Source organism: Gadus macrocephalus, chromosome 21 (genome assembly GCF_031168955.1).
Source record: "Gadus macrocephalus chromosome 21, ASM3116895v1".
NCBI classification, from domain to species: Eukaryota; Metazoa; Chordata; class Actinopteri; order Gadiformes; family Gadidae; genus Gadus; species Gadus macrocephalus.
This window is the reverse complement of record NC_082402.1, coordinates 9,132,512-9,145,349: the sequence shown is the minus strand read 5'-3', so window position 1 is coordinate 9,145,349 and position 12,838 is coordinate 9,132,512. Positions and strand designations below refer to the sequence as shown.

The following is a 12,838-nucleotide window of genomic DNA, read 5'->3' as shown; positions in this document are numbered from 1 at the left end:
GGTTGTGTAAACCAGGGTTTTCAGCCTCGGGGTCGGTCCCCACTTGGGGTTGTGGGAGATGACTTATATTTAATACATATTTTATTATAAAATAAAAAATATACACACCATACATAACCATATATACACACCAAACATAACCAACCTTGTAGGAAACTACTACAAGGAAAATCCACTGGGACTTCCATATGATGAAAAGATGTTGATTGGGATAAAGAGTTAGCAGACGCATAAAATGTGTTGGGGTCACAAAATGGTTCTGATCTAAAAATGGGGTCATTGGCCAAAAGCTGTTGGGGATCCCACCACTGGTGAGACCAGCTGATGAGTAACTGGGTTCCTGTACTGGGTGCAGGGTCTGAACTCTATCAGGGACACCCTACCAGTCATAGGAGGCCTTCATGACCAGGTGAGACTTATTCATCCTTTTATCACACACACACACACACACACACACACACACACACACACACACACACACACACACACACACACACACACACACACACACACACACACACACACACACACAATTTATCCATGTAATTATGACATGGCATAAAGATGCGGCATATATTAATAAAAAGGGGGTGAAAGTAATTTAATTGAGCATAATACAATAACTATGGTATATGAATCTAATGCGTCTAACTCCACAACTCCTGACCGTGTCACAGTATCTCAGTGTGGACGGAGATCAGGGCGGAGGTCCAACATACGCCTTCCATGCCACCCTTTAGGTTGAGGACGGTTCCAGCAATGCAGTGACCTACTCCTCAGTGAGGGCCTCTCCCAGATGTGGAGAGAAGGCTGGTGATGTGGACGCCACCGTCAACCAACAAGCTAATAACAAAACGACTTCAGATGTGTACGGGATGAAACATAGCCAGCAGCAGCAGCCAGCAGTAGAAATGATGAATATATAAAAAGATAAAAAACTGTTATTGTCCATAATCCATATTTACCTTCAGATGGAAACACATTTTTTTTTATCAATAATTGCTGAATGCTCTTTCACATGAGGGTTATCAGAGGGAAAAGTGATGTACAATTAATTACCGGTAATCACAAATTACCAAAGTTTATTACATTTAATCATAAATTGCAAATATTTACGGTCTCGTATCGATGAAGGAGGCTTCATATCTTATGAAATTGCTAGTATTTAGACAGCCTTTAGAGGGCGTCAGAGACTAAACTGATGGGTAATGTAAAAAAGTCGGCCTAGAACTGTTCTTATTAAACATCCCTGGCTACAGTGAGACCGTATTAAAAGGAATGGTAAGTTTATGTGTAAATGTGTTTAAAGTTAGGGGTGCAAATCTGAGGTTTTAGCTCATGCTTTTTTATATTTAAGTTGCTTGACACATTTTTCTGTTTTGGCATTATGTCGAGTATATATGAGTGTATTTGGTGAGCTTTATATTAAATATCTCTGTAAGGTAACGCCTGTGTCAACGTTGACTTGAGAAACCTGATTTCTTCTTAGGTTTGTGATGAGCGATTAAAAATATATAATTTCCTGTTGTTTACCTGTTTACCACTTCCACATTTTAACAAAATTAAAAATTTAAATAATACAATAGGCCTGCTCCTCACCATTTTGCATAATGTTCATGTTGTACAATCGTTGTGAAATTGAACTGTTCATTCAATAAAAATAGACGATAAATACAACCCAATAGTTTGAGATCAGAGGAAAAGTGTTTCACATGCTACTTTTTAGGCCATTAAGGGCTAGCAAAGGTAAACCATCGTATTTTTCTATCACTGATTAGACGTTATTACAAACAAATAGGATATGTTATTATATACCCAAATAAGTCCACCTTCACAATTTACTGATATGTTTTTATGGTTCATGTCTGTACCAGGTAATCTCTCATGTGAAAAAAGAGGAGAGTAAAGTGTTGGAGGTTTGAGGAAGTGAGAGAACACTATAAGAAGCCTTGCTCTCCACAGTGAGCAGTAGTTTGAGCTATCAGACAGACAGAAAGACAGACATACAGATAGACAGATATGGCTGCTTCTCCGTCATACAAAGGTAAGGACTTTAAATAAACAAGATAATAAAAACTAGCAAAGTTATCAGTGGGTGTTTGTGTTTGATGGCCTTAAAGTTATTTATTCAAATCAAAAGGTGTATAGTTTGCTAAACATTACATAACTGATTGTTCTCTCTAACAGATATCCTTCCAATCAATGAAGAATGTAACAAAGTAACTTTCTCCTCAGATCATGGAAGAACAGAGTTAGTAGCTGGAGATTGTGTCTCTCTATCATGCGGGGCTCGGAGTGACTGTTCCCATATTACCTGGAATTTCAGTCACGACAAAAAGGGTACTGTAGAATTGGTTGCAAAAGGGAATGTTCATTCTGAATTCAAGGAAGGAAAACTACATGTTACAAAAGAGTGTTCTCTGGAGGTAAAGAAGTTGGTAAAGGAAGATGAAGGTGTTTACACCTGCAGAGAGTACTCATCAGGAGGATACGTTGATCATACACAGCATGAAGTAAAACTAATAAGTAAGTATTTATATTTTTATGTACTCTCCTAAATTAACCATTTTGGGTTAAAACACTTTGGGAAAAATATGACGTGTGTAGTGTTTCAATTATTCATATTTGAATATAGTGTCATGGATCCTCTGATTGAGATTTGAGAATCCTGTGTGACGATGAGATTAACTTTTAACAGTTTAATTAGATGTCTTCATTACTGTAGACATTTTCTTACATTCATTTGTTTGCTACATTTTTATAGTCTTCAAGCCTCATGGTCTTCAGTTATTCATCAGTATAATATCTGGCCCACAGACACACCACCAGAACAAAACCCTCCACCCTGTTGTAAAAGGATGTATTTGAAGCTGGTGTAGTTGTTGTAAAGAGGGATTAAGATAGTTTCTAATACAGTATGACTGTAGACAATTTCTTACATTATATGTATGTTTAGTAATTCCATGTTGGTCTTTGTTCTGTCTTTGCTTTTAATCCACATTGAGCAGCAAGCACAAACAGAAGTGAAAGGTATTTTATCTCTTATCATGTGGAGCCATGTTTCAGAATAGTGTCTTTATCTGTCATGTAACTCTGATGCTTTGGTAGTGGATGAATCAATGAATGCATGCCAGCATTAAGAACATGATAATCTTTGACATTATCACCACCAAATATGATGAGAACATCCCAAAATCGTCAGTTATAACTGTAGATATATCTTATTTTTTGTGGTTTTGTTTGTTTGTTTAGTTACATTTAAGACATAAACATCATTTATGAATCAGAAAAAAAATCTGGCCCACACACACAATCAGCAGGAAAAAACTCCCATCCCTTGTCTCAAATGTTTTTTTTAATTAATTTGTTGGAAAGAGTTATTGTGATGGTTTACTTATTCCATGTTTCTCTTTGTTTTGTCAGTGCCTTTGCCACATGGAGTAGCGAACACAACTTGCACAAGCACATCCAAACCAACCACTACACCAGTGAAAGGTAACTCATCTCTATCGAGTGGAGCATGTTTCTAAACGGTGTCTTTATCCATCATGTAACTCTGAGGACTTGGTAGTGGAGGTACGAGAGGCCTACCATGAGGAACCTGTAACATCTCTGACATCTCCACTAAAGTATGGTGAAACAATCACACATTCTCCCGTTATAAGTGAAAACCTTGATAAAACTCAACGCTTGTCTAAAATGATATTTTAAAGCATATTTGTTATAAGGTGTGAGTAATGTTCCTCTTTTCCATTGATTTTAATCCACAAGGAGCAGCCAGCAGCAGCCCAGCAGCAAGGCCCTCAACATCAACACCAACCACACACACACTGAACGGTATTCTATCACTGTCATGGTTTAAAATGGTGTGTTTCTATCTATCCCTGTTACTCTGTGGACTTGTAGCATCAAGTTATGTCTTCTAACTATCTAACTTCACCACAACCAACACTAGCAACCCATCACACTTCCTACTTCTGTTACACAGAAACACAGAGCTGGCCTGAGATGTACTAATTTATTAATTCCATGTTTCTCTTTGTTTTGTCATTGCTTTTGGCATATGGAGTAGCAAACACAACTTGCACAAGCACATCCAAACCAACCACTACACCAGTGAAAGTTATTTAATCTCTATTGTGTGGAGCCATGTTTCAAAATGGTGTCTAAATCTATCATGTAACTCTGAGGACTTGAAGCATCAAGTTATGTCTATCTAACAATCAGCACAACCAACACTAGTAAACCATCACGCTTCCTGCCTCTGTTTCACAGAAACACAGAGCTGGTCAGAGATGTACTTTATTAACCACAACAACATGTCTGCAGGGGCATGAGTCAGGCTGGATACACACTCTGCATCAAGCGATGGCTGAGTTGATAAGTGTTTTGATATAGTTAAGAGGTTTTGAGTTATCATAGTTAAGCCAGAGACAAAACCAAATTCATTAACATGTGACACTACGGACCTGGGTATGTGTTCTAACAATCTCTCACTGCATCACCAACAAAAGTTTTCCCACGTTCTTCTGCATGCAAAAATACATTCCCTTGCATAAAACCAAATTGAATTTCTGTCCGTGTGTGACCTGACTTAGAGCCACTCACCACAGGAAAGCATATGAGCAAGTGTTGCAACAGAATCTGCATAATTTCTAAATGAGAGTTAACTATATGAATCTCTATTGAGTCACTTTAGCAGATGCTTTAGTCACGGTGTATAAACAGTGAGTTCAGACACATGTCACTAAGGAGCAGGTAGGGGTTAGGGGCAGCTCGCTCAAGGACTCCATGACAATTATTTTAGTCTATGTTAATTCTGATGACATATGTCAAGCTAACAACAGTTATGAATGGTTTCTTTACCACATAATGGACAACACCATGTAAGGTTTTAATGATTTTATAGATAAGTTAAATACAACAAACATGGCCTCTTTGCCATTTCCGTTTTTGGCCCAGACAGACCAAAGGTTTACCTGGGTCAGTTAGAACATGTAGGCGTGGCCTATTTACCGCTCCGCCCACTCCCAATATAACTGTTTGTTTACCTGTGTTCGGGAGAGGCTTCATGAACCACCTCCAGAACGCAAGCCTGTTTACCTTGTGTCTCTGTTAGAATAAACCACGTGTTGAACATTTACCACTCTCCTAGTTATACCTAGCATGAGACGACCATACCACTAAGGATCAAAGTAGGTTCTCCTCAATAACCCACAACCAATTTATCTGGGAGTCAAACACCTCAACAAGTAGCTGACGACTTGTTCCATGTTTCTCTTTGTTCTGTCGTTGATGTTTAATCCACAAGGAGCCGCCAGCAGCAGCCCAACATCAAGGCCCCCAACAACACCAACACCACGTACACCCAACGGTATTTCATCTCTATCTTGTGTTGTGTTTCAAAATGGTGTTTCTTAATCTGTGGATTTAGGTCACGTAAATCATCAACATATGTGTTATAACGGTCCGACCATCACCACAGCCAACCCTATGAAACCATCAAACTTCCTACTTCAGGTTCACAGGAACACAGTGCTGGCCAGTGACGTAGGCCTGCTTCATTAACCACAACCATTGCAGCATGTCTGCAAACTAGTTTGGGTGGGATGTAGCCTGGGAACAAGACGAGTCTGAGCTCATGTTTAATTTGCTATTCACATATGCACAATTTGCATTTATGAAAACCACAAGCACATCCCAACCAACCTCAACTACAGTGAAAGGTGTTTCATCTCTATCTTGAGGAGCCATGTTTCAAAATGGTGTCTTTATCCATCATGTAACTCTGAGGACTTGGTAGTGGAGGTCAGTCAATTGGGTCACTTCCAGTAAGTGCTGCTATTTGTCTTAAGGTAGGCTAACATTTTGCTGTTAAAAATAAGTGAGGCAGAATCTGCATTAAAATACATGATTATCGCTTCAATGGCTATGAAATATTTTCCTATAGTAAGGAGGTTTTTAGTTATTAGGCTATAGTTCAATTAGAAACCAAAGTGAGCTGTATATATTTACATCTATTGACTCATAGTGGCCATAGGATGTGTGTTAATGATCTGATAATCTAACACAACGTTTTCACAACTTCATCAGCTCACAAAATACTTCCCCATACGCTGTGACAGAGATGAACGTCTGGCCGCATGTGAACCGATGGCAGAGGCGGACAGAGTACACAGCTTCCTTACTTGAGTAAAAGTACAGATGCCCCTTGCTAAATTTTACTCAAGTACAAGTAAAAGTACTACAGTCAGATGTCTACTAAAGTAAAAGTACTGAAGTACTTGTTTTCAAAAGTACTTGAGTATCAAAAGTACAAGAGTATATTTTCTAAATATTGCATTACTACTGCCACAGTGCTTACATTTATGTATAGAAACATCGTACATGGAGTTATGAAAGTGACTCAAAATCTCTATTGAGTCACTTTAGCCAATGCTTTAGTCACGGTATATAAACAGTGAGTTCAGTCACATGTCATCAAGGAGCAGGTAGGGGTTAGGGGCAGCTCGCTCAAGGACTCCATGACAGTCAGGCTGTGGAGTGTGGACATTGGGGTTGGAACCCTGATGTAAATTATTTTAGTCTATGTTATTTCTAATGACATATGTCAAGCTAACAACAGTTATGGTTTCTTCACCACATAATGGACAACACCATATAAGGTTTTAACGATTTTAAAGATAAGTTAAAGACTACAAACATGGCCACTTTGCAATTTCCGTTTAAGCCGAGACAGACCAAAGGTTTACCTGGGTCAGTTAGAACATGGAGGCGTGGCCTATTAACCGCTCCGCCCCCTCCCAATATAACGGTTTATTTAACTGTGTTCGGGAGAGGCTTCATGAACCACCTCCAGAACACAAGCCCGTTTACCTTGTGTCTCTGTTAGAATACCAAGTGTTGAACATTTACCACTCTCCTAGTTATACCTAGCACGAGACGACCATACCACAAAGGATCAAAATAGGTTTTCATCAATAACCCACAACCAATTTACCTGGGAGTCAAACACCTCAACAAGTAGCAGACGACTTGTTCCATGTTTCTCTTTGTTCTGTCATTGATTTTTAATCCACAAGGAGCAGCCAGCAGCAGCCCAACATCAAGGCCCCCATCAACACCAACACCACGTACACCCAACGGTATTTCATCTCTATCTTGTGTTGTGTTTCAAAATGGTGTTCTTTCTTAATCTGTGGATTGAGGTCACGTAAATCATCAACATATGTGTTATAACGGTCCAACCATCACCACAGCCAACCCTATGAAACCATCAAACTTCCTACTTCAGGTTCACATGTACACAGTGCTGGCCAGTGACGTAGGCCTGCTTCATTAACCACACCCATTGCAGCATGTCTGCAAACTAGTTTGGGTGGGATGTAGCCTGGGAACAAGACGAGTCTGAGCTCATGTTTTATTTGCTTTATCTATGTGTGTGTCTTTATCCATCATGTAACTCTGAGGACTTGGTAGTGGAGGTCAGTCAATTGGGTCACTTCCAGTTAGTGCTGCTATTTGTCTTGTGGTAGGCTATTATTTTGCTGTTAAAAATAAGTGAGGTGGAATCTGCATTAAAATACATGATTATTGTTTCAATGGTTATGAAATATTTTCCTATAGTAAGGAGGTTTTTAGTTATTTGGCTGGGGTTCAAACCCAGAACCTTTTGGCTGGGAGTCAACCTCTAAAACTAGGATAATATTCTGTGTTCCATCATCAAATCGTTTCTATAGTGTGTCGGTTTTAACCTTTAGTCATTTTGAATAGCAGACCATGGCCAGATATGTACACCTTAGGTAGACCATCCAACCCTCTTTCATCCTAATATTTATGTATAAAGCCTGTTTAATTCTCTGTGGTTTCAGACTTAACCCCATGTTGGTTGTTATAATGGTAAATGGCCTCCATCACCCTCTGTAACCACTCAAGGCGTTGTACCATCAGCTCATGGAGGTCGGTGTGATCTCTTGCAGCTCCTACAGCGGGGGTCCTACTGCGGGTCCTGGTGCTGCTGGGCTTCTCCGTCCTGACCCTGGTGGTTCTGCTCCGCCTCATTGGCTGGTGGAGAACCAGAGGTGAGTGAGTGAGTGAGTGAGTGAGTGAGTGAGAGAGAGAGAAATTTGTCTTGAAGATGTGGCAACCCGTCTTGGTGAGTGAGCCGCCTCCTTCCAATCAGCACACGACCTGGAGCTTACTTAAAGCCAAAATTGCACTTTTATTCAAACATAAATTATTTATCTATCAAAGCAAACAAAACTCAGCTTTGGAGGAATCCACAGTCTTCTTCCTCCGGGTGGAATCACGTCACCCACGAGACTGGTCACTCCGCACACGCGAACCAGGAGAGCCCTGAATGAGTGTGGTGGAAGCATGCTTTTTAAAGCATGCTTCCACCACACGCTCCTCAGGTGCTCCGCATTTCAATGATTGGCACCAATGTTCTTACTGGCGCCATCTGTTGAGAATCGGTGGTACACCACCTCCACAACCTGCCCCCTTGGCCTCCAGGGGCGCTGTGCCAGAGAGGGGTTGCCACAAAGAGTTTTTATTTAGTGAACAACATTAAACAAAACAGCAGCACCTATTTCTGTGTTGTGCCGTTTTCCTTGTCCTCCAGAAGGCTTAAAGTCTAGTCCTTGGGGTGAGGGGGTGTCTTATATAATGTGGGTCTGTGAAGGCCTTTGGGACTGTAACTGAGTTAAGGGCTTTACTAATAGTCTTTAATTAACTTTAAATAACTTTAATTAATTAACGTTGCAGTGATAGCTGTAGAGGGTCGGTCCCTTTGGAGGGCGGTGGCTGCTAGAGGGATGTGAGCAGCAGTAACTGATGACTGTGTTGGTGCAGGGTCTGAACTCTGCCAGCGACGCCCCGCCAGCCAGAGAACGCCTCGGCCCAGGGGCCAGTGACCAGGTGAGACTCCTTCACCCATTACACACACACACACACACTTATTGTTTCTGCTGAGTCTCCCTTATTTCCCACCTTGGATTAATGAAGTACACTTTATCTTCTCTTATGTTAATGTCTACCAGCAACACACATTAATTACCCTAATGTTATTGTGTGTATAAGATCTACTTTCTGTATATTTTTCTGTTTTATATTCTTATTTAAAGGTTTTTATCTCTAGTTCTTCCCCTGTGGGATTAAGGAGTCCATCTTCTCTCATGTGAATGTGTAGCAGCAGCACACTGTGGATATGGACCTGGACTGGGCTCCCAGGGGCCCCTCTGTGGTCCAGCGTGGTGGGCAGAGGGCAATAGGCTCAGCACAGGTAAACATTATAGACTCAGCCACGCCCACCTCACAGGTCTCACATGGACCTGAGACACAGAGAAGGTTGGGGGGAGTCAACAGAGCAACATTTAAAAGGTTTACATTTCAATCTGAATCTCCATGAAATGTTCCTGGCTTGGCTTCTCTAATAAAATATAATTTTCCATATCATGAAATGTGTAAATTGGTGAATAAATTGTATGGGTACAAGTCTGTGTCACACCAGTCAACACCAGTTAACTTTCGTAAAGTATGGCTCAAAGAGGGAGCAGAAAGCAGCGGGAGTAGCTTTTAGGACAGTGTTTGAGCGACTGTGTTTTCTTGTGTGGGTAATAGCCTACTATAGTCTGTTTATGTCTCTGTTGGTACAGTTTTACCAACATTCATTAAACAAATGAGGAAATACGTTGTAAAAAGGACAAACCCTGCAAGGGACATTTCATGGAGATTCAGATTTAATAAAAAAATATGTATTTTGGTTCTTACAGGACCAAGAGGATCCTGGTGAACTTAGCGATGCGGCTACCTATGACAACCGGAGGGCCCCTCCCAGATGTGCTGGGGACACTGCAGACACGGGCGTCCATTTTGTCACCGTCCACCAACAGTCAAAATGACAAACGTCTGGACAACACGTGATGAAGCAGGGGGAAGCGGTCGGAGCTATAGCTTATTGTTGTTGTATTCAGATGCATTATAACCGACTGAACAAACTTTGTTTCCCTTGGTCCTTAAACAAGCATTTAGGCCTACACAACAAGCAGTAGGTCTACACTCGGTAGTCCTTAACACCGGTTGGGCTGTACATACATGAGATGACATTTATACTCAACGAAAATAATGAAATGAATACAAAATCCATGGAGCAATAATTGCTGAATGCGTTCTCATAAATGTAAGTGATGGGAACATGTTTTTCAAATGAGTTGATATGTTGTCCTTGACAGGACGCCAGAGACCAAACAAAATATATGAAAAATAATAAACGGACCAATGAACACAAAAGTATTTAGCCAACATTATTGGTGAGGTTAATTATATAATAATACGACTATTTTAAAGCTCTTTTATTTAAATGTTTTCTTGTTCTACCAAATACCATATTCTGTTAAGCGTTAGATATATAGGCTACAAATGTAAATGAGATGTACTTTCAACTGTGCAATAAAAATATTCTGATTTCTCCATTTTGCGTTTTAAGTTCATAATGAGATGTAACAGAAATATAAAAGCTTTTGATCTTACATTTTGGTCAAGCATGGATGAGGAGAGCCAAATATAATTGACAAAAAGAGGCAAACCAGGTCGTGTGTGCAGGCAGGCAGGTAGGACCCAGATGCAGACGGGTAACGAAAACTGCACTTTATTTCCGCCAAAAGGCTAAGGAGCAAGGAGCAAGGAGCAAGGGAACACAGGTAACTACAGAGAACACGCAGGACCAACCAACCACAATGACAGAACCAGGAACAAAGGAAAGACAAGGGCTTAAGTAACAAACGCAACGAGGAACAGCTGAGACACATTAGGGGAGGGAGCAGTAATCAACACAGGAGGGAAACACAGGGAAACACACCAAAACACGACACAGACCATGACAAAACCATTGCTTTCAGATCAAAGATAAAGTGTTTCACATGTAAGCTATTTCTTATGCTATTCAGCACTAGTATAAGCGAACCATAGATCTTGGATTGTTATAATCTAAGATGAAGTGGTAACCGAGTATAGGCCAACTGATGTTTCCTCTTCAGTTCAATAAAATTAGACTTTTAAAACATTGTCAATTATGCACCCAGCAAACAAAGCATCGACAACATTATGCATCTTCTATTTCATTGATCACATGTCACTACAAACTACTCAGAAATGTTGTTATGTAACCAAATAAGTCCATCTGCACAGTGGACAATCAGTGGAGTGTATGAATTCTCAAAGTACTTTATTGTCTGTCTGTAACTCGTCTGAAGAAAGACTACTCCCCTTTAATACGTGCCCGGGCCTAGAAAAAAAAAAGAAAATTGTAAATCATGAAACTTGCATTTAGTGCTGCAATTAGTTTTTGCGGCATTTTTTAAGAGGTTAGGAGGTTTTAGTTATTATATTTCAATTAGAATCAAAATTGAGTAAATAGTGACTGAGTGAAGTGTGACACTGTAGGAACGTGAGTCTGGGTGCCTGGGTGCTCATTTCATCCTCATGACACAAAATGTAATATCTTATATTTATGTCTATTTGTGTTACTCGTTGAACTTTTGTAGTGTTCATAGTGGCCACATGAATGTGTGTTCATAATCGAACGATGTCTGACACCAAAGTATTTGCAAGAGCGTTTTCAGCACACAATTATATGCTTCCACTAATGCTGAGACAGAGAGGATTGGTTCCATGGTGCAGCCTGGAACCACGGACCACAGCAGCGCCTCTACAGACGGCTGTGTTGAGAGGCCGGATCTGCTGCATCATTTCTAAACACCACATAACTTCAACCGTATTACCTTTGTTGCCTTTATCCAAAGTGAGGAGGAGTGAATTCAGCTACATTAATAAGGAGCAGGTAGAGATATACGCTTTGTGTAGTTTGACATTGGACCCTTTTGCCCAGAACGTAGTCTAGCGATTAGGACACCATATCACAGACTATCTTGTAATCTAGCTTCCTATTATTTATCTATAGAAATTGTTCTTTTCATTTTTTCCATAAATTAGATAAAGCCAATTTTTATGATGCTTTCCGAATCTACGGCCGCTCAAGGTGCTTCACATTTGGACCACATTCAGCCGCTCATACATTCATGTCAACCCTCAAGGGAACAGCCAGCTTGTCGTGGAGCAGTTAGGGTTGGGTCAGGGGTCTTGCTCAGGGAGACCTCATCACTGAGCCTGGAGGAGCAGGGGCTCGAACCAGCAACCTTCCAGTCTCCATAGGACCTGCTCTACCTCCTGAGCTGCTGCCGCCCTCGAATGAAACTCTTAACCTGAACTCTTCCTGTGTTGCAGCTGGGCTGCTACAGAACCACCGTCACAGGGCTAGGACTCCTAACTTCTAGAGTTAGGAGTCTCAGATGAGTATGTGATGAAACAAAGCCAGCAGCAGCAGCCAGCAGTAGAATTTAGAATAAAAAACTGTCAATTATCAATGTTTACCGTCAGGTGTAAACTTATTTTTTTGGTCCATAATTGATGAATGTTTGCTCACATGAGGGAAAGGGAATCAGCATTAATTTCCGGTAATTACAAATTTCCAAAGTTTATTAAAGTTAATCATAAATTAAACAAATTCCACGTCTGGTATCGGTAAAGTAGTCTACTAAAGCATTTATGAAAAGGCTAATATTTAGACAGCCTTTAGAGGACGCCATAGATTAAATTAATGGGAATGGGAAAATGTAGGCCTAAAACTGTTTTTATTAAACATCCATGGCTACAGTGAGACCGTATTAAAAGGAATGTTAAGTTTACAGTGTGTAAATGTGATTAAAGTGAGGGGTGTGAATCTGAGGTTTAGCTCATGCTTTTTTTATTTTTGAGTTTCTTTGTTCTGCATGACAACTTT

The 12,838-nt window shown here is 40.4% G+C and overlaps 1 protein-coding gene and 1 long non-coding RNA gene across 2 annotated transcripts in view; one reads left to right on the top strand and one right to left on the bottom strand.

The window, feature by feature from the left end:
* The window catches only part of LOC132449500 (uncharacterized), a 55,829-nt gene that overhangs the window by 16,889 nt on the left and 26,102 nt on the right, over positions 1-12,838 (top strand). Inside the window, exon 7 of the mRNA XM_060041162.1 lies at positions 7,083-7,145. Coding sequence (XP_059897145.1) covers positions 7,083-7,145 — 63 coding nt within the window. The remainder of the gene's footprint in view (positions 1-7,082; positions 7,146-12,838) is intronic.
* Positions 9,886-10,580, bottom strand: LOC132449508 (uncharacterized). Its single transcript, XR_009523595.1, has 2 exons — positions 10,114-10,580; positions 9,886-10,034 (listed from the first exon to the last, which is right to left on the bottom strand). It is a non-coding gene; the product is annotated as an uncharacterized LOC132449508 (long non-coding RNA).